The 19,390-nt window shown below is 34.3% G+C and overlaps 1 protein-coding gene and 2 long non-coding RNA genes across 3 annotated transcripts in view; 1 reads left to right on the top strand and 2 right to left on the bottom strand.

Annotated features, from left to right (window-relative positions):
- Nucleotides 1-754: 754 nt before the first annotated feature.
- Nucleotides 755-19,390, top strand: part of LOC110448753 — a 62,383-nt gene continuing 43,747 nt past the window's right edge. The window contains exon 1 of the long non-coding RNA XR_002462770.1: nt 755-814. This is a non-coding gene — a long non-coding RNA (uncharacterized LOC110448753). The remainder of the gene's footprint in view (nt 815-19,390) is intronic.
- LOC110448752 lies at nt 5,468-9,532 on the bottom strand. Its single transcript, XM_021495174.1, has 4 exons — nt 9,208-9,532; nt 8,395-8,509; nt 6,721-8,019; nt 5,468-5,520 (listed from the first exon to the last, which is right to left on the bottom strand). Exons 1-3 carry the CDS (start codon nt 9,400-9,402, stop codon nt 7,814-7,816), a joined length of 516 nt encoding a protein of 171 aa, XP_021350849.1. The 5' UTR covers nt 9,403-9,532; the 3' UTR covers nt 5,468-5,520; nt 6,721-7,813.
- On the bottom strand, nt 9,536-14,404 carry LOC110448755. Its single transcript, XR_002462771.1, has 3 exons — nt 14,334-14,404; nt 10,907-11,342; nt 9,536-9,932 (listed from the first exon to the last, which is right to left on the bottom strand). It is a non-coding gene; the product is annotated as an uncharacterized LOC110448755 (long non-coding RNA).

The raw sequence follows: 19,390 nt of genomic DNA, 5'->3' as shown, positions 1-19,390 counted from the left end.
TTTTCATTTATATGTATTTCTACCCTCAGTTCGCCTTTCTGCCTCTCCTTAACTTGACTTACTTCCTCGCACAAGTCAGTATTTGTCCGCAAATATTATTTGCATGAACTATGTATCTGCCAAACTGAACCCAGCCTCCTTACGTGGTTGATTAATAACCCTGTTATCTGTCCCAAACCTAACCCTTTACGAATAGATTCTGACGTGTCTAATGTGTTATCTGAATGACAATAATAATCACCTGCAATAGCATCGTTGACTGCCACCTAAAGCCATGCATTCCCATAACGGGAAATCAATTCCTTTCAATTCGTCTAATTTCCTGCAGTATTGTGAGCTTTATTTTTTTTCTTTTCATAGAAAGGATATCGGTACTTATCTTCTGTCGCTATTACAATACGTGGAATCTCTATCGTTCCTCTATTTGGCCACATTGTATCTAGATTGTATCACCCTTTGCTACCTCTTTTTATGATAAGACCATAGTTTGATTACTGTGGAGATTCATGTTACGATTGCAATACTAAATCAATATAAGTATTTAGACATTTCATGGAAGTCAGATGACGCAGTCAAGATAAGAAAGTTTAGTAATGTTAAGACCCATAAATAGAAAAATCGTTCACGACTGTGGTGAATGTTATATTTTGTTAGAAAACAAATCGTTGATTGGTCTTAACATGGAGTACTAGCTTTTCTTCCCCTGTATATACGTTTGTTTCTATAGCACTTACAGCGGATAAAGCTGGTGACACTTCATCTTACCTGACTTATACAATATCGAAATGGGTGGCTCGCAGTCAAAGAATGAAGAGTAAGTAATTATAATATTTCATTACATAATTTAGATAAGAAATCTGCTTAAATATATTTATTATAACTTTCTTGTTATAGTGGGGAAAATACTAATATGCATTGCATTTTTGTTTGAACTTTTCATGAAAAGCGAAGATTACGCAGCCGTGGGAAATAATCTTAAAATTAGAATCTTTCAAATTAACATGTCTTACCTTATTTGTGGATAAAGTCAGTATTTAGTTGTAAGTCAAAGGATACACTATTACTGACCACTAAAGACGTGCGGTTGTTTAAAGGTGACAGAAAGATTTGAAAATAAAATAAGTTATCAGGTTTATATATATTTTTCAATGTGGGTCCCTTTAATTCCTGTTGTCTTTTTGTATTTGTTTTTAATTTAGGCGTTTAATTATGTCCTTGTGTATTAATGATTTGGCAGTCATATCGTAAACATTTTATGCTAATTAGATTGCCTGGTGGTTTTACTCCAGTCTCAATGTGAGGACGTGACATTACATGTACTTGCATTTGTCTTTGATCTACATGGCAAGTGTTGTCGATGAACAAGGGCGCTTACCTTTTCGCAACATCTGGTCTGAAGGTACTTAATCTTATTCACCTGGGTTTCAATGTAAAACTTTTCTTTGTTAGTTTTTTTGCCCTAGTTTTGCCGCTAATAGAGACGTCCCATAGCCAAAAGCAAACTAAAAGTGTAATTTAGATGGATCTAGATATCTAGGGGCCTGAGGGGCAGAGCCGAAGTGGTCAAATTAGCTTATATTTCAAGAATCGTCTTAGAATCTAGATACATATATGCTAGATTCAAATACCTTTCTTGGACGGAAATACCTTAGGTGCTTCATCAAAATAGGAACGTTCATTATACCATGGTCAACAATTCCCCCCTAGGGAGTGAGGAAAGTTTACTTTAGTTCGAAAATAGGAATAACACCTTCGGGGATTTTTTTGTTTTATTTTCAGTTGGGAGACTATTTTGAATATTTGTTATTGTAACGTCATCAATTTCACTTTCAAGACTAAATTTGCTGTTCAAATAACTGTTGGAAATAACTACAAAATGCTGAACGACTCTATCTAAATGTAAATATAAACAATGAATATTTGAAAAAAATATTGAGTGTTTTATCAAGTTTGTCATCAATAGCAATATGTGTTACAGGACCATAACAACATTTGCTAAAACATCCTTTGCATTAATGTACTTTTCACTTTACTTGAAGCCTTTATAATATATCTTTAACTGAAGGCTTCACCTTTTGACAAATCTGTACATTTTTTATGTAAAACGTACACGTATATGCATACTTGTAACAATCTCTTTGGCATAGTTTATAGTTAGCAAACCGCTTATTGCTCTCAAAATCATTATAAAATCAATATGAAAAATGATTTACTGTACATATATATACAATAATATACAATTATGGACTTTTGTGCTGGTGAATATGATATGCTATGATAAGCATATAATAAAACAGTTATGGGCTTTTGTTCTGGTAAATATGATGTGATATGAGCCTGAAAAAGTGATATTGACCTCGGCTTCGCCTTGGTTAATCACACTTTCAGATTCATATCACATCATTTTTACCAGCACAAAAGCCCATAACTGTTTTATTATATGCTTCAACAATAAAATAAAATAAAACAAAACTCAAGGTTCTGATTTTTGTACGCGAGCCTCCGAGTAAAATTTAGCCAGGTTTGAATTCAACAGTTCAGCATAAGTGACAGTACCCAAATCGGATCAACCAACCATCGTTTTATTAATTCATTGACAATTTTGAGGATGAATTATACTCATTTATGGTTGTATGAAAGGAAGAATATCGATGGGTGTTCTTACAAAAAAAATAGTACATGGGGCTCACGTGAAATATTTTTAGAACGCTCTGACATCACCTATCAGCGGTTCCGGTTTTTTGCGAATGTCAAGACCCAAATCGGATCAAGGCTTGAATTTTGCATTATCTTACGCTTCCAATGAATATTGTTTTGTCAGCATATTAGCATGTTATGATGGCCTTTGGAACTAATATGAAAACAATTATTTATATAGCGTGAATTTATTTCTATAGTCCAAAACAAAATGGATAATCGTCGTACGCGCCATTTTCTAAAAATGTAAACAAAACACCGACATTTGAGTTTGAATTACGTTTTCTAGTGCTATTAGAACTTAACAAATAATCATCTGTAGACAAAAAATGGTGTATGACTATCTATTCTAAAGTTACATCATTGTTATAACTGATACGTGGACACATTCATTGATTTAAAACAGTTTTTACAAAAAGTGAACTAATTTGGATACTGATCCGATATGGGTCCTGCCTCCTTAGTTGTAGCTTTCGAAGGCATCGTCTAGGTTCTTTTTCTTTAGATATGCATTGAGGACATGCACTGCGTTTTCAATGGCCTTCTATATGTTAACAGCATCTTTATCCTCGAATAGTTTTGGTAATTTTCTGATGTAACGGAGGAGAAACGATCGCCAGCAGCCATCTTCTAATGTTGTCTGACAGATCGCGTTCTGGTCTAACTGTGCATGCGCTACGATAGGTTCCAGTGAATTTCCATATAGGCTATATTTAGAAATCGATATTCACCGGATAACCAGTCTACTTGAGTTTTTGAGGACTGGTCACCTGTATATACATTATCCGACCAATGTGATTGCGAGAAATTGTCATGCATATAATAAATACAATAAGCATATATATTAATCAATTCAATTTTGAGGAATTTGCAGGGGCTGCCTTATCAGGCGCTAACTACTAGTCCTTTGCCTCCTGGCTAATATCTCCCTATGTGTGTATGCCTGCGTGTTTGCTGGAGATGTAATGCGTTCTCTTTGCAGTGGGACCATGCTGCCAACGGCATCATTTATAGTGCCACCTCACTTGAACGCTACAGCACATATACCGCAACATCCATCCCAGACTAATTTATACTCCACCTGGGTTGTTAGAGTTGTGTGGGCAGGAGAAACACATTTTCTCTGAATATCTATGCGTACAAAGACTTCGGGGATCGAACCCCGGTCGCCTGGGTGGAAAACCGGAGTGTTAACCACTCGACCAATCCGCCCATAATTAGATCAATAAAGATTTCTTAAACACTTTTAATTCCCTAACTTACTTATTATTTTACAGTACTACATGTACTACAACGAATTATAACGAAACACTCTCTTCTTATCATACAAAAGAGGGGGTTTGCAAATGTTAGATTTGACATCGCACATTCTAATTATTCAGTGTGGGTGGGTTCAAAAATTAATAAAGGATGATAATGAGTCAATGGACAGCTATACAAAAGCATTTCCTAAATCAATATGGGCATACTATCTTGATATTCTCAGATATTATAGATAATATAAATCATTTGGACGGTTATACACAATTACCATTGTTTTACCAGGATATCTTCAAATCCTGGTTAGATAAAGGTTGATATAAAATCTACTTCCTAAAAGTATTACAGATATTGCAAATTAATTGATATGGGGAGGGGGGTTATCAATATAGAAAGAAAGTTCTGATTGTATTTAACTGGATAAACAACAGCAACATCCTTAGAATAGCAGAACTGCTAGACCATCAAGGCAAAATTAATGAAAACCTTGTCTGATTACACTAGACATAAAAATGGATTTCAGAAGTATCCATCATGAAAAATTCCATACCAAAAAATGGTAATAAAAGTAAGTAACTCTGATAAAGCATGATAAAGTGTAGAGAACGATTACACTGTGTCTTCAATGAAATGAAATTATGCAGAAGAAGCTGTTAATTAATATTTTTTATCAATGTACATTTTGTAGCAAAAAGTTGTGTAGATTTGTCGACAGGTAAAGCTTTCAGTTAAAAATATAATAAAAAGGCTTCAGGTAAAGTGGAAAATACATCGAACAATGAATGTCATTCCAAGTTCAAACTATGTGGTATTCAAAGATTATCACACTGTGGTTTTAGGTTTTGTCGTGAGAACAAGTTTCTCATCGCGAACACGGGGATAAAATTGAAGCTCTCACGGTAACACCCGTTGGTATTGTCTTGTAATCAGTGAATCCAATAACCATCAACTTCGAAAATTTGTGCCAGCGGGAAATGCCTTGCGCCTCCATGCGGGCCACCATTTTGGAAACACTAAATCTTAATAATGTCTTAAGGATGTATCTTCTCTGGAACATTCATGAAAAGTTACTGTAGCTTTACATTATTGCTATTATTCATATCTCTAGTATATGCATGTTGACGTTGATAGGAAGAGGCAAAAACACATGCTATCATTATTCATTGAAACGCTGAATTTCAAATCAGCGTCTGATCCAAGTGCGGCTAAGATTGCTTGTATAGGCGTGACTACGGCGGTACCATGAGTCGTGCGCCCGATCGCTAACCCTATACAGTGTAAAGATGTTCCTTCCAACATAAACACTGCTGATCCAGAGTCACCTGGCTGGAAAATGTTAATTCCTGATTTGTCTCCTATAACTTCATACTGGTTTTTCATACAGAGTTTGGTCGCCATGGAGGGCAGTCCTAAGGCAGTGGACAGGGGCCGCACTTGTGCACCGTCCACTCTCAAGTAACCGTTGGGTTTCACTTCCGAATTTGACAACCAAGTTGCTTCTTCCAATTTGTTTAATGTCTGGTAATATAGCTCCGTTGTTGTATTCCGGTAAATCATCAAATCCTGACAGAATGTGATTCACAAACTCAATAAGGCATCTTTGTTTTGTTTGAATTTGTGTTGCATACCGAGAAGGTAAACTTTTAATATGATACGAAGGAGGTTTATGTGAGTTTGAATTGACAACATTACGAACAAGCTACAATATTCAAGAACAAGATAGTCGGATGTTTAATGCACAACAGGTAACCCAATGTTTAACTGATATGACGTACAATTATCCATCGATGAAATGTAGGTCATCTAAAAGATGTCCTAAGCGCGTTCTAAAGGCTGGACATTTTTAAAAGGGGGCCAATTTGGTAAATGTTAACTTTACGCTTTTACTGACGATATGTTTCAAAAGAGCAAACACTTAAATTAAATATGTGAATCACTAGAAAAGCACCATGAGTGAGTATGTCAACCAAATAACGTTTTCTGAACCACAGTCTTACTTTGTGTAATTTCGAGAAGTACTAATTTCTTATGACTTCCATTTTGCTCTCTATATACAATTGATACACGGGTGTAAACAACAAATGGAGGACAAAAGAGCGACAAATATCTTAGCTTGAACAACACCGTAATTTCAATTATAAATTGTGGAAATAAAGCGCAATTTGAACAAACAAAGATTTGTCCCGGTAGGGTAAGCGTCGTCTGCTTCATCAACGACACCCGCCATGTGCATCGAAGTCACATTCAAGCCATGTTTTGCTCTTAAAGAGACATATGTGGTAATGACAACAAAGCAGTAATGATAACTGATGTGTATTAGCAAACACGTTGATATTGCTATCACACGACGATATTGAACATTTCCTAAAGAGATCACCATGGCGATTGAAACATGTACCCATGGTCTTCATCAACCTGTAACTCTCAAATTCTGAGTTTTATTGTTGTCAGTTTTCGACATTTATAAAGGCACATATAGAATCTATAACAATCCTCTCAGTACCGAATCAACTGTGCCAGTGACATGTAATGTAAGTACCTAAATTCTGACAGTTTTTGAGGTAATGTTATGGTTGAATTATTGTTTAATTACTGGTTATGTATTTTCAGCGCCAGATGATTGATTTATGAATTTTAGGTATTGAACAACCTACAAAATGTATGCATTTTCATTACCTTGGGATCGATAATATATTAAAATGTATGAATGATAATCTGATGGAGAACACATGCAAAACCATAATTCCCAAAAAATGTACCTACCTGCTTCTCTGTACTTGTAACTGTGATCATTAGCAAATCTGCCTTTAGTGGGTCGCCGTGTTTCATCTGATATGGTCACCACGGCAACATCAATGCTGATATCCATACTTGGGTTAAAAAATACCCTGTGTACAAATCCACATTGGTAACCACTTAGGGAGGAAGCATCTTTAGCGGGTTTTACGACGAGAAATTGATTGGATCCATTATCGGTGAAGTCCACACTGTGTTGGTGAGTGACATCAAACAACACATGAGCGCATGTCAGGAAACCCATTGTACCTTTATACTGCACAAACGGACCAAGTGTTCCTCCACCGTTTTGTGATGGCAGCGCACCTATGTTACATCCCATTTTGAGCTATTCATGGTGATTTGTGCTTGGTTTTGTCGGATATCCACCAAATTCAGAATATTCTTCGCGGACATCAATGTCAATAGAATCGTCTTCTTCCAAGGCTAATGTCGAAGGAAACTCTTTTCCCCCAAGTGGTACAACTCCTTTTGTACTACAGTATAGCACAACACAGACACTTCTCCAGTATGTCTCCCTTACGTTTAGATCGCACGGTGCAAACACTGATAATATTGAGATTGCTGTAATTACACCACAGTGTCTTGCTGTGCGATTCAATGGCTTTTTTGTCCTTTCCATGTCCTGTTTGGAAATATCACCGTCTACTCCCTTGCTGTTTGACACGGTCATGGCTTCATCATCAACCCTGTAAGAGTTTCTAATCATCACAAATCATATCCCGTCCTTTATGTGATTGGTCACGTGCACTTTTGGAGAATAAACAATAATTACTCTGGCCAATCTACCGTTTACCTCTCTCTGATGACCAGGTACAACAGCAGGTTTCAATTCTCGATATTCCTTTTTCAGGCGTTCCCCAACCTCTGCCATGAAGAAAATCTCCATCGGGTTGATGAGTTGTATATTGTTCATACAGTAGGCAATGTTCTGTTCGTCTGAATACTTAATCAGGGATTCCACGATCACTGGTTTCTTCAGAAATGTTGCAACATACAACGGTGTAGCTTTTCTGTCTTTCATTTCGTCCAATAAAACTTCAAACAATCCCACTGGGATTTATAGTTGATCGTTCCAGTTAAATGTATTAGAACTCCAACTCTGTACATGCTCAACTGCTTTTGGTGAACCAACGACTGCTATAATAATCAGTGGATTCACTGGAAAGTGTTCAAAGTTGAAACCTTTGCTCTTGAAAAATGCTTCGAATTCCTGTAAAACTGCAAGATTACCTTCTTGGACAGCTTTAATGAACTTGGCAGAACCTACAATGTATGTATATGATACTTTTTAACATTACGGTGACAATTACAAAATTATTTACCCTGAACCAAATATGTAGATGACATCTAATTTTTCATTGAACAGAAAACTAGTCCATTAGGTGTTGATAATACTTTCATAACACCTTCTGGTCAGTTGTAGACACTTACTAAAATAAACAAGGCTTCAATATTTATTGGAAGAAACAAAACAAAAAAAAATAAAAAAAAATGGATCACTGATATATTTTGATATCCCAATATGGCATAATATTGATTGACATTCTCAGATATATGACAAAATAACCTTTACACACACACACATATACGAATTATTAATTTAAAAAAGGATTTGGACTTTAGATATGTCAATATTACCTTCTTTGTCCTCATAGGCCAGTTCTGGTAACAGGGCCATGCCTGCTTCTGCTTCTCCAGAAGTGTTTGACATCGATTGGGCATTTCCTGTTGTATGTCCAATTTCCTTGTCAACCTGGTCATTTAATAATAAGTCCATGTTTAAAATAATATGTTTACATTTGTGCTGCAATGTTACTATGGTTTTGGGTCATCAGACCATGGACGGGACGGATCAGTTAAATTGACGTGACCAAATCGTTACTATTGGAAACACGAAAGTCACGTTTGACTTTCGTTTTGAATATTTTGGCGATACTTTTTCTATGCTACCATAAAACAATGTTCTAATAAAATAGTATTTACTATGATCTATCACTTGTAGAAGGAAATGAAATGATATTTTCATAAATCACAATGAATCTTGTCTTCGACCACACCACAGCTGGTCAATGCGCATAATCCGGCACGTGCGTTGCACTTCTTTTTGAATGAAATAAATTTTCAGCATCGAAACAATCGTTCTTAAACAAACGATTTTAATCATCATACTAATAAACAATATTTTTATGTTTTCAATATACTATTATGATTGATATGGTTCATATCACTTCCCTGTTATCCAGTGGGCATTCATATACACATGAACCGCATATGAAAGCAGTTAAATGCTTCAACAGTAATCGTATGATTTCTGCTTATTTTTTATTACGTCATTATATTTCTGATACACATAGACACCCTTCTTTATGATATATCATCACCTTTCAGGTGTGTTTGTTTCTAGTACTCAAAGGTATCGATCATTATGATACGGTTTACAGGTTTACTTACAAGATAATCAAGAGGTTTGCCATTTTGATCCTCTTTGCTACACCCACTCACTCGAATACCAACAAGCATGTGCTTCTCATGCACTTTGGTAGTCTGTTTTTGGTACGGTCTCGGTGTGAGAGCAGGATATGGCTCATACGGCAGCATTTTATCTTTCAGGTCAGATAGATTCAAGTACTCCAAGGCTTCAATCATTACGCTACGGCTTACAGGTCTAATGCCAAGATAAGCAAGGAGTCTGTTATTTTGATCCTCTTTACTGTACCAATTCGCTCTTTTTTCTACCCTTGCAAATCTATAATTCCGTTTTCAAACAGTATGAATATGAGCTCACGAGGTTTTAGATCCCTTAAAAGTTCGGTATAGTTTGCTTGAATGATCGACGCCATACTGACAATATCGGAGGCAGTGTTTTGCTTGGTTATTCCCACTACGATTTCCTTCAATGCTTTGTAACCTGCATACATTTTGTCGTGTTGTTTTTTCTCGACATTCTTCAACTGGGAAATAGTTTTTTCCAAATGGTCCATCTTGCTGTTGATCTCACTCAACATATCATTAGAACCGTGCATAGTAGTACCTAAAGGCAGGAGTGATGTCTCTGTCTCTGCCTATCAAACACATGATGGCAGTCGGATTGGACACTTTCAGTTTGGCTGTGTGTTTGTTTGTTCCCTCAAATTCAACATGTTCACCAGTGACTTCATGGAACTTAGAAGGTTGATCTATAAAAGATAGCTAAAACAACAATGAGTTATGTTACAGTGAAAGGCTTCAAGAAAAAGAGTAAGCTGAAAACTTAAATAAATGATAACCGCGGCAAATTACAAGGCTAACAATATAACGTTACGTCTATTTCGTTAAGAAGGAATAAACATTATCTAAGTACAGACATGGACCAGAGGTATTTTCCTCACCCATTGTTGTTTTTTATATATATTATGCGTTTCTGCATATTTTACAGAATTGTGTAGAGTCGTTTAAACAATATAATACATCATCAAAGAGGTTTTTCTTCTAAATTATCATTTGACTATACTGACATATAACCATATAGCCTTTTACCTGGTTTTCAAAGTATAATATTTTATACAGCAAAATCGAATGACCATGCCACTTTTTTATCTTACCAAATTAGTGTAGGTAATTAAGCTTCGGAGATATTTTTTTTATATTAAATATGTTATCAAAAGCAAAATAGAACTTTTAATTAAATCTGTTTATTTTTGTCTTGGTAGCATTGCAACAGACTTATAATGAACCACACACACACACACACATACACACACACACAGAGACACACACTCACGCACGCACGCACGCAGTTGATTTCACCTTTAACATTTGGTAACATACTTTTTGCCAAAAATGAAAAAAAAAATACATTCCACTGTAACATATTGTAGTTTCCTCCTTCTAGGACTCGTACACAAAAATGTTGAAATACATGAGATCAATAAATCACAAAACTTGGAAAAGCCTTTTGCCTTTGACTTTATATGTTGTATATCATTAATGATATAAAACATTGTGACTTATTGTGTATCTGTAATTGATTTTGAAATAGTTAGAAAGTCTTCATAGCATTTTCATAGATATTTCCTCATTTTACTTATTTCGGTGATTTATTACATAATTAATATGTTCAATTGTGTATTCATTGTTAGTACCACAATAAGAAATGTTTAGATGTACTTACCGATGTTGACTATGGCATTCCCAAGTTTGATACAAACAACGAGCCATACATCCTGCTTGGAATCAATGGACACTCCAAAAGTCTTGTCACCGTAAGTAGAAACAACCTTGTTGCCAAGGTTTTGAACAAACGCCTTACACGTCTTCTTATGAACTCTGATGTTTTTGATGATGTTACACCTGTCGCTTAGATACAGTTGCCGCACTTGTTCTGGGCCACGGAACGAGTTGGGGTCAGTTTGGGTGACACCGATATCAACATGGCTACTACCATCTAGTTGTAGCCGAAGCTTAGGATCAGAAGGACGTAAAGGTTGGTCACTGAAAAAATGACCCCAGAGTATCGCTGATCCGGGGATGCTTCATATCCCCCTTCAAAAATACGGACATTTTCTCCGCAAATATGGGAAAATCCCGTACATCTCTCCATAATCAATCTGCAATTTTAAAATTCAAGCCTAATGTTATTACGTGTTAGTATGACCGATTATTCTGTTTCACTGATACTTTGCCTTAGTTATATTTACTTTACGTTCGAATTGCAATTTTGTAAATTCGAAATTATCTTATCGTCTCTGGCACCATGACTAAATGCATATACAAATATTGTTGTTTCTGGCATAATGACTAAATACATGTACAGTTATTATTGTTTCTAGCATAATGACTGAATACATTTACCAATACTTATGTTTCTAGAACAATGTCTAAATACATATACAATTATTTTTATGACTGGCACCATGACCTTAAATATTAAAAACAAAAATATCTCTTGCACAAGGACTGAAGGTATAGACATTTCTGTTCTCTTCGACCATTACCAAATATATATACACCCGCCTGAAGAAGGCAGAATGGCCTAGCGGTAGATAGGACAGATTTATTTATGTTCTTTATATGAACATATATTTACATTTTTTTTTCTCTGGAACCATAGCTTAAAATATAAACAAATATTATTTTCTTGACTTCATGACTAAATATAAAGATAAATCCCTATATCTCTGGAACCATGACTAAGTATACATATACAAATTCTAATTTATTTTTTAAACTTAAAACAAATTACAGATACAATTTAATGTTATTATATCTATCTTGCCAAATAATTAGTGATAAATTACCACACTGTCACAACTCAATGCAAAAATAACCATACCGTCAATACTCAATGGCAAAAGTACCAGCCCCTCAAAACCCATATGCAAAATCACCCCTCTTTCATACTGCAATATCAATATTACACAACAAAGCCAATTCTCAACGATAAAATTACACCAACAAAGTCAATTATCAATGACAAACTTACACCACACCGTGGATATTTAATGACAGAATTACCAAACCCTGAATACTCAATTACAAACTAACCACACCGTTAACACTCAATGACAAAATTATCAACCCTCAATAACCCTTCATAACAAAATACACAACATCGTAAATGCAGGGGCATAATTACTACACCATCAAAACTCCTTAACAAAATACACAATACCATCCACACAGGGGCATTATTACCACACCGTCAATACTCTCTAATAAAATACACAACACCGTCCACACAGGTGCATAATTACAACACCGTCAATATTCTCTAACAAAATACACAACACCGTCCACACAGGGGCATAATAGCCACACCATCAATTATCATTAACAAAATACACAACACCGTCCACAGAGCGGCATTATTACCACACCGTCAATACTCATTAACAAAATATACAATACCATCCACACAGGGGCATAGTTACCACACCGTCAAAACTCACTAAAAAAATACACAACACTGTCCACACAGGGGCATGATTACCACATCGTCAATACTCAGTAACAAAATACACAACACAGTCGAAACACGAGGGAAAATTACCACCACATTGCAATACTTAATAAAAAAAATACACGATACCTTTTACACAGCGGCAACATTAACACATCACATATATACAACACCCCACACACAAAATATACAACGGCACAAACGTAAAGGGATAACATTAACTACACTGACCACTTACTTTGGCAAAACATACCACCACCACGACAGTTATGCTGGTATTGTAACTACTGCTAACTTCTACCGTTACTCCTACTACATGTACTACTGCTTATAATGATGATATTAACATTATGTTCACCATTACTATATCATCCTATACAAGTATTAACATACGTCATACCTATAGTGTTCACCAGTCAGTTATAACGTTCAATATACATATATTATTGAACGTGAGTAAGGCCAAATACAAGTATAGGTGTGTTTCATCTTCCATACGATTTTTAGTGCAGGTAGGTAGGTATTCAAAAGATGTTGTTTTATCATTAACAACATAAAATAGTTATTGATAAGGTGTATTTAATTTGTAATAAAATTCGACTCTAAACGTTTCAAATTATTAAGGAATTTCTTTGAATACACTTCAATGCTTCAAGTTTGTGGATTCTACTAAATGGATATATTTAAAAGCTATTTCTTAATTTTGGCTTTTGATTTTTTTCAGGTAGGGAGGCTATTTGCCGGGTCGGTAGGGGGATAAGAAATACGCGTTTCCTTCGTTTTGGCCTCATTCAGACACTGCGAATTTAATCCATGTGCAACAATGCAATTGTTTAACACCTTGAACTTAAAACGCTACAGTGCGTAGGATCATTATTCAGTTCACTACAATACTGGAATGACGTTTTTAGCATTACGCATGCGTATGACCTTCTGTTTGTATGCACAATCACTTCCTGATTGTCAATGAAGACGTAACCATAAATATCAGTTATGTATTAATATTTCACTTTTATATTGATTTATTTATTCCAGTGTGTATGACAGTGCTGGAACAAGATGTTTTGTTATATTACCATAAAGCTATGCTTTTTTTACTCCGTTACTGTCATTATTTTATTTGGTATAGCTGTGTAATTATATGTGTAGACATATTATTCAAAGCTTAATATTTACGTTTGTATAGACAGAATACGCGTGACTTAGTTAACTACAAAACCATATCTGTTATAGTCACACTTACTAAGAAGTACAAATACATGTTTGTTTTTAACCCGGCTGACTTATTTAATGTCTGGTGACTAAGCATTCATATATGTTTACGTAATGTGACGTAAGAGTTTTCACGATATATAAAAATATACTTAATAAAATGTAATATTAAATCAATCTGTTGTTTGTACGTACGTAGGAATACTTAGCCCATGCATTACTGATGATGTATGCTGCGCAGAGTATTATTTTTTGTAATTAAATGTGAAACAAACGTTTGGTTTAACTGTTCAAATGATATATCAATTGACCAAACACACATACACACACATACGTAAGTATTACTGTACTCATTGCCCAAATACACGTAATACAGTATAACATGTTTAGAATACAACAGAACATATGGCAATGTAGCATATTTCACCTTAATCCTCAACCACATACATCTTCTGTATCTTGAAACACTGAACAGTTACAGAAATCCAGGAAGTAATTCTACAAACATTATGAAGACTTGGAATTCTACCCGGTTATACTACACCTAAAAATAGATTTACAGTGGTGTCATACCGTAGTCCTGTCATAGAATATGTGTGGTTATCTGCTGTACGGTGAACACTCGCGACATTATATCAAAGTACACAGCACATGACGCGTACCCTTCCAGAGCTTAACAGACATTGAGTATTGGTACGACTGTCTGTAGCTGTTCTCTTACATAAAACTATTTTGTTTAGTGTATGTACAAATGTATAGCAATCAACTGCATGTAAACACTCCACTTACACCGTGGTGAATGGAACAACGGATTAGGAAAGCCGAATCAGTACCTTTAACAGATAGTGTGTAAACCTGTTTCAATGGCCTAGTAATCAAATCTCATAATTTATCACAGCGTCAACACAAAAGGATAAAAGAAATAATAGCTTCAACACCTAGATACACTGTAGATTATTAGACCGCATAGCCTACACACAAGGTGAAGTTATACACAGCTGGTTGATGGTCAACAAGAGTACAAGTCCCAGGGTGTTACAACTAGCTAAGATATCGCTATCGTCAATCTATTGTTCGAATTTCAAACTTTCCGAAAATATCATGGATTAAAGTTTGTTGTTTAGATATCGTTAAGCTAACCAGAACGAACAATCGCTACCCTCCAAATGTCCTTATAACCTGTTCATAACGCTTCCGCATGTCCCTTGTAAATCATTCTCATGTATTGCTGTACAGAAATAAATCCTCACATTCTATTTTTTTAATTCTCAAGGCATACCGTATGCTAATCGATTATATGTATTGTTTCATTAAACAATTACTCACCTTCTTATATTTTGAATAATCAACGCATGTTCCTTTTGAATAATCCATGTGTAATGGACTTTTTTTCGAAATTATTTCGCACCTTTTTATATATTCACTATTCGTTAGACTGAATGGAACTTTAAACGTAAATTATGTTAAATAATTAAATTAATAATTAAACATTAACGTCAACATACTTTTATCACAAATTCGGTGACCAATACGACAAAAGAAACTGATGAAGTACCAAACAAAACAAAAATGTGACATTAAACTCGACAAATTTCGGAAGGAGGGACCACGTGATCCATATGTGTAACCAATTTCTAATGCAATGTCGACATAATGAAACCAAGTCAAAATATTTCACAGTGTTATTCTGTATCTGTCTTTTCTTTGTTTACTTCACTGGCTGCTTGACTGAGTAAATCTATTATGGCATTAATATGTTTTAATTTACTTTTATATCGCCAAAGCATCCACGTTGTTTGAGATTATTTATTTAAAATAAATATCAGGGCTTCGATTCTTTTTGTGTATATTTGAATGCCTTTCTGCACACCAATGCTCCCCCTTTGTAATTATTGATGTGTTTTGTTGTATAAGAGCCTAGCCTATATATATTTTAATGGTCGACGCATATATATTGTAAATCATTCACATGTATTGTTGTATAACAATAAATCCTCACCTTTATATCACATGTATTGTATGAAAATACATGCTTATCTTCTCATATATTTATTCTCAACGCATACCGCAGATTAATCAAATCATGTATTGTTGCATTAAAACAATCCTCCCCTTTTCATATTTTGAATACTCAACGCATGTCTCTTTTGCATCATCTACATTTATTGTTTTATAAAAATGTTTCCTCATCTTTTTATATATTAATATTCAACGTATATCCCTTGTAAATCAGTCATATGTATCGTATAAAAATGATTCCAGACTTTTTATAAATTAAAAATCAACACATGTATTGTTGCATAAACAAATGGAAAACATGGGTATTTTGTCCTACAATCTTTTAATGTAGTTACATTTAGTTAATAAATATAGATAATGATACATAATAAACATATAGATACAAAGTTTATATATACAAGACACAGGTAATCTCCCTATTTCTTTTTTCTATAATGTCTCTTAATTTAGTTCCCTCCTGTAAGGCTATTGTTGCTAAAACCGATGCTTCGGTCAGTTTGATTAGGTATGAACAAATTGGCGAAGTAAACATGATAAACATAATGACATTATGAATGCAATCGAAAGACATAATCATATTTCTAAACTTTTCATATAATCTATTAATTATCAAAATCGATAAGAAATTACTGATGTATGGGACAATTGTTTTTTACAATTATGAAACACTTGTTTCAGTATATTTGGTTGATATTTGATTTCACAATATTTACACTGTTTACAATATTCATATATTGATAGAATTATTCTTGTATCACAATATTAAAAATTGATAAAAGTAGAGTTGTTTTTCAATATCACACATTCATAGAGGTATCTGTGTTTTACCATATTCACTATGGTGGCATATCTCTGCTATCGTGCGAGTTACTTATGTCGACATATTTTTTTTTAAAGATGTCAACATCATCTAAGGATATGTTGCAATAACGTTGAAATTATGTCGACACATTTTTACATTTTTCGAGATAATTTTGCTGCGATAATTATCACGTAAGTAGGTAACTCGGCTTTTTATCGTGTTGATGCTCAGATGTAACATCGCCTTGCCATTTATTTATGCAAAACAAAACGAGTGGTTAACCAATTATTTTCCAAAACGTGGTGTACTATAATAGCTTATAATTTGGTTTAAGATCGATTCAGCCTTAATTTAGGTTTTAGTCACGTGATAATTTCTTCCAGAACGATTGGTTAACTTGTCGTTTTGTTTTGCATAAATAGGTGGCTAGTCTATGTCACATCTGATCATTAACACGATAATATGCCACCATAATTCACACATTGATAGAAGCATTTTTGTTTTATAATATTCACACATTAATACAAGTACTACAATATTGATAGCTATACCCTTCACGTATTTGCAAGCCAAGCGACTGCTCATCACAGTTGCATATTCTCCATTCAATCTCCATCGAAAGAGAAGAAATGTTGTCGGGTCTTAAGAAGTACAACCATGCTTGTGAAAGTCAGGTTTAGGAAACCTTTCATCATATAACCAGGTACATCTGTGTAACTGTGTACATATTTGTATACTGTACATATGTTGGTAGGTAATAGAGTTATCTTTCCTCACACAGACGAGTGTTGCGTGGCGCTCTGCTGTTATTGCCATTGATCTGGGGCCCTAAAAAAGATTCAAGAAGATAATTAAGCAGAAACTTTTTTCCACCATATACTGTGCCAATTGAAATAGATATTGGACAAACAGTTTGTTATAATCGATACATTTTTACTTATAACAATAACGTTGATGAACAAACTCAAAAGAAATCCAAAGCTGTTGTAAAACAGCAAAGCTCACCTAATCTAAGAATACTACAAAATTGATCAATGAATTTCGAAAACACAAATGGAACATTTCGACTGGTATACAACACTGTTTGATCTGTCAGGCGTCTCAATACCAAACTCATCCTCCCTTTAGGAATACTGATTGTTATATGTATGGTTAATTTCCGTATACAAATTGAATATTGGAGTCTTGATAACACAATAAAGTTCAAAACCAGGTTAAGGTAAAAACAAAAAATGTAAAATTAGGATAAATGTTAAGACTTATGTTCAAAACTGTTTGTGTCCTTTTGAACGTTTATATCAAATATCGCCAAAAAAAAATATTTTCCAGTATGTCTTCCTGAAACTTTTACCTAGAGATTTTCATATGAAAAAGTCCAAAATATGAAGAGCCTTTGAATTGAAGTAGTCCAACCTGACTTTCCTGTATTAATTGATCACCCCCTATGGAACCTAAATGCTATAAATATTAGCAATCTATAAAAATATTGCCTGTATTTGTTAGTAAATTCCAAAAGCTTCAATCTGGAATAGTTTGGCAAAAACGCTCACATGGGGAACAGGGTCAAAACGGTTTTCTTGGTTTTTTCCGACTGTATTGCATAAATGATTTACCTTTTGGAGCCTTAATGTCATATAACAGCGTTCTAGTACAAAATATTGAGTGTCGTTTCTCGCATGAGACCTTTACTACAGATTTTGATAAAATAGTAAAATAAAATAGGCAATAAGGAATCTGAGATTTTTAATGTTTAAATTACACTTAGTCAAAAAACATGTAACTGCAAGTATTGAAGGAAGTACTGCACTAGTAAAATATAAGACGGAAGTATTGAACTTGTAGATTATTAAACGGAAGTTTTGTACTTGTAAAATATTAGAAGGAAGTATTGAACTTGTAAATTATTAGACGGAAAAATGGTACTTGCAGACTATTAAACGGAAGTATTGTACTTGTAGAATATTAGACGGAAGTATTGTACATACAGATTGTTAGACGGAAATATTGTTCTAGTAGATTATTATATGGAAGTATTGTACTTGCAGAATATAAGACGGAAGTATTGATCTTATATATTATAAGACGGAAGTATTTTACTCTTGCAGATTATAAGACGGAAGTAATGTACTTGCAGATTATTAGACGGAAGTATTGTACTTGTAGAATATTAGACGGAAGTATTAATCTTATATATTATAAGACGGAAGTAATGTACTTGGAGATTATAAGACGGAAGTAATGTACTGGCAGATTATTAGACGGAGGTATTGTACTTGTAGAATATTAGACGGAAGTATTGATCTTATATATTATAAGACGGAAGTAATGTACTTGGAGATTATAAGACGGAAGTAATGTACTGGCAGATTATTACACGGAAGTATTGTACTTGTAGATTATTATACGGAAGTATGGTACTTGTAGACAATTAAATTTAATGATTCAACGTTAATCATAATTATTAGTACTATTATTTTGTTTTGTTTTTTTTCTTTCATGCAAATTATTACAAATATATTGTTTATCATTCATTATTGGATATGTTATATATATATTATATTGTGAAAACAGTAGAAAAAGAAAAACTGCAAAGCATACCTTAGCTGACAAGCAAAGCCATTCTTTATATCGCAGCTGACGACCTCCCAAAAATCTATTTTAAG

The sequence above is a fragment of the Mizuhopecten yessoensis genome, unplaced genomic scaffold, assembly GCF_002113885.1.
Source record: "Mizuhopecten yessoensis strain PY_sf001 unplaced genomic scaffold, ASM211388v2 scaffold4245, whole genome shotgun sequence".
Lineage (NCBI taxonomy): Eukaryota > Metazoa > Mollusca > Bivalvia > Pectinida > Pectinidae > Mizuhopecten > Mizuhopecten yessoensis.
Note: the sequence above shows the minus strand (reverse complement) of the source record. Positions and strands in the feature narration are given on the sequence as shown.

What these genes read in the sequence shown, in the direction of transcription:
- LOC110448752 (XM_021495174.1), bottom strand. Translation starts at nt 9,402, where the DNA reads ATGATTGAAGCCTTGGAGTACTTGAATCTATCTGACCTGAAAGATAAA. An exon ending in GCAAACCTCTTGATTATCTT is followed by an intron (nt 8,510 to 9,207) that starts GTAAGTAAACCT and finishes TTAAATGACCAG; the next exon opens with GTTGACAAGGAAATTGGACA. An exon ending in GGCCTATGAGGACAAAGAAG is followed by an intron (nt 8,020 to 8,394) that starts GTAATATTGACA and finishes CATACATTGTAG; the next exon opens with GTTCTGCCAAGTTCATTAAA.